The sequence below is a fragment of the Orycteropus afer genome, unplaced genomic scaffold, assembly GCF_000298275.1.
Source record: "Orycteropus afer afer isolate SDZICR_OR568_19922 unplaced genomic scaffold, OryAfe1.0 scaffold00015, whole genome shotgun sequence".
Classification (NCBI taxonomy): Eukaryota; Metazoa; Chordata; class Mammalia; order Tubulidentata; family Orycteropodidae; genus Orycteropus; species Orycteropus afer.
This window is the reverse complement of record NW_006921602.1, coordinates 618,855-619,984: the sequence shown is the minus strand read 5'-3', so window position 1 is coordinate 619,984 and position 1,130 is coordinate 618,855. Positions and strand designations below refer to the sequence as shown.

Below are 1,130 nucleotides of genomic sequence, written 5' to 3'. Positions count from 1 at the left end.
AGGGATATTTTCTGGATCTGTATCCTAGTTCCTTGTTTCTACTACCTTATCTTGCTTCTTTGTGTGGACTGTGATGGTCTTTTGTCTTTGCGACATTATGACATTGTTGTATTTATATTTAATCTGTCATTGTATGTTGGTGTGATTCACCCAAGATTTTTTTTTTCTTTGTTTTGTTTTGATATATCTGAGTAAGCAGGGTACTGTGCTACTCTGTTTGCTAGTTGGGAGCACTTAGGTGACAATATCTGGGGAGGGGAAAAAGAGCAAGAGTAAAAGAATAATAAAGAAAAAAATGAGAAAACTGCAAAAAGAAAAACAAGGGAAAGGAAGAACCAAGAGATAGAAAAAAGATGGGAGCCAGGGAAAGGAAAGAGAAAAAAAATGAGTTAAAACCTGGGAAATAAAAAGAAAGAATAAAAATAAAACAAAAATCTGGGCAGGACAGAGCACCCAGCCTCTGTCAGAGCACACAGACTGTGATGGAATTCCTGCCAGTCCAGAATGGGGTGGAAGTGGGGATGGCTGTGTCTCCATTCATCAAGAGGGTGTAGGATATAAGAGTAACAAGGGGAATATCACACCTTTCCAGTTGTAGCCTCCAGTGTGGTTGCCTGTGCTGTCCTCGGCAAGTGGAGCCTATTCTTAGGTCACTGGGATCATAATTCTGCTGCTTGTAATTATCCAAAATGGCTGCACCCTCTGGACAGTTGAAAGTCCACAACTCAGTTTGTCTCTTTATTTGCTGTTTTCCTTTTTAGTCATCAGCCACCACTGTAATTGTCCATGCAGCCCTTGGTGAGCAGGGCCAGTTTTTAGGTTTTTGCCTAGATCATAATGCTACTTGTAAGTATTCAAAGTGGCTGTGCCATTAGGATAGCCAACAGTCCACAGCTCCATTTGTGTCTTCATTCACTGTTCTCATTCAGGTTTTTGTACTAGTTGGTATTTAATCCACTTCTGTATCCTTTCTTTCAAAGCTCAGGGCTCTGGGATTATCTTCTGTATCTGTGTCAATTGGTTTCTCTTTTCTTTGTTGAAGAGAGTCTGTGTAGCTTGTCTGTCAATTTGGCATTTTGCTGGAAGTCCCTCATAAATTTAAGTTCTTTACCACAATAATACATGTTGTT

At 39.9% G+C, this 1,130-nt stretch overlaps 1 protein-coding gene across 1 annotated transcript in view; it reads left to right on the top strand.

The window, feature by feature from the left end:
- Positions 1-441: 441 nt before the first annotated feature.
- The window catches only part of BBS4 (Bardet-Biedl syndrome 4), a gene marked incomplete at its 5' end in the record, with an annotated part of 42,802 nt that continues 42,113 nt past the window's right edge, over positions 442-1,130 (top strand). The window contains one exon of the mRNA XM_007958627.1: positions 442-462. Within this exon, the coding sequence (XP_007956818.1) occupies positions 442-462 (21 nt within the window). The remainder of the gene's footprint in view (positions 463-1,130) is intronic.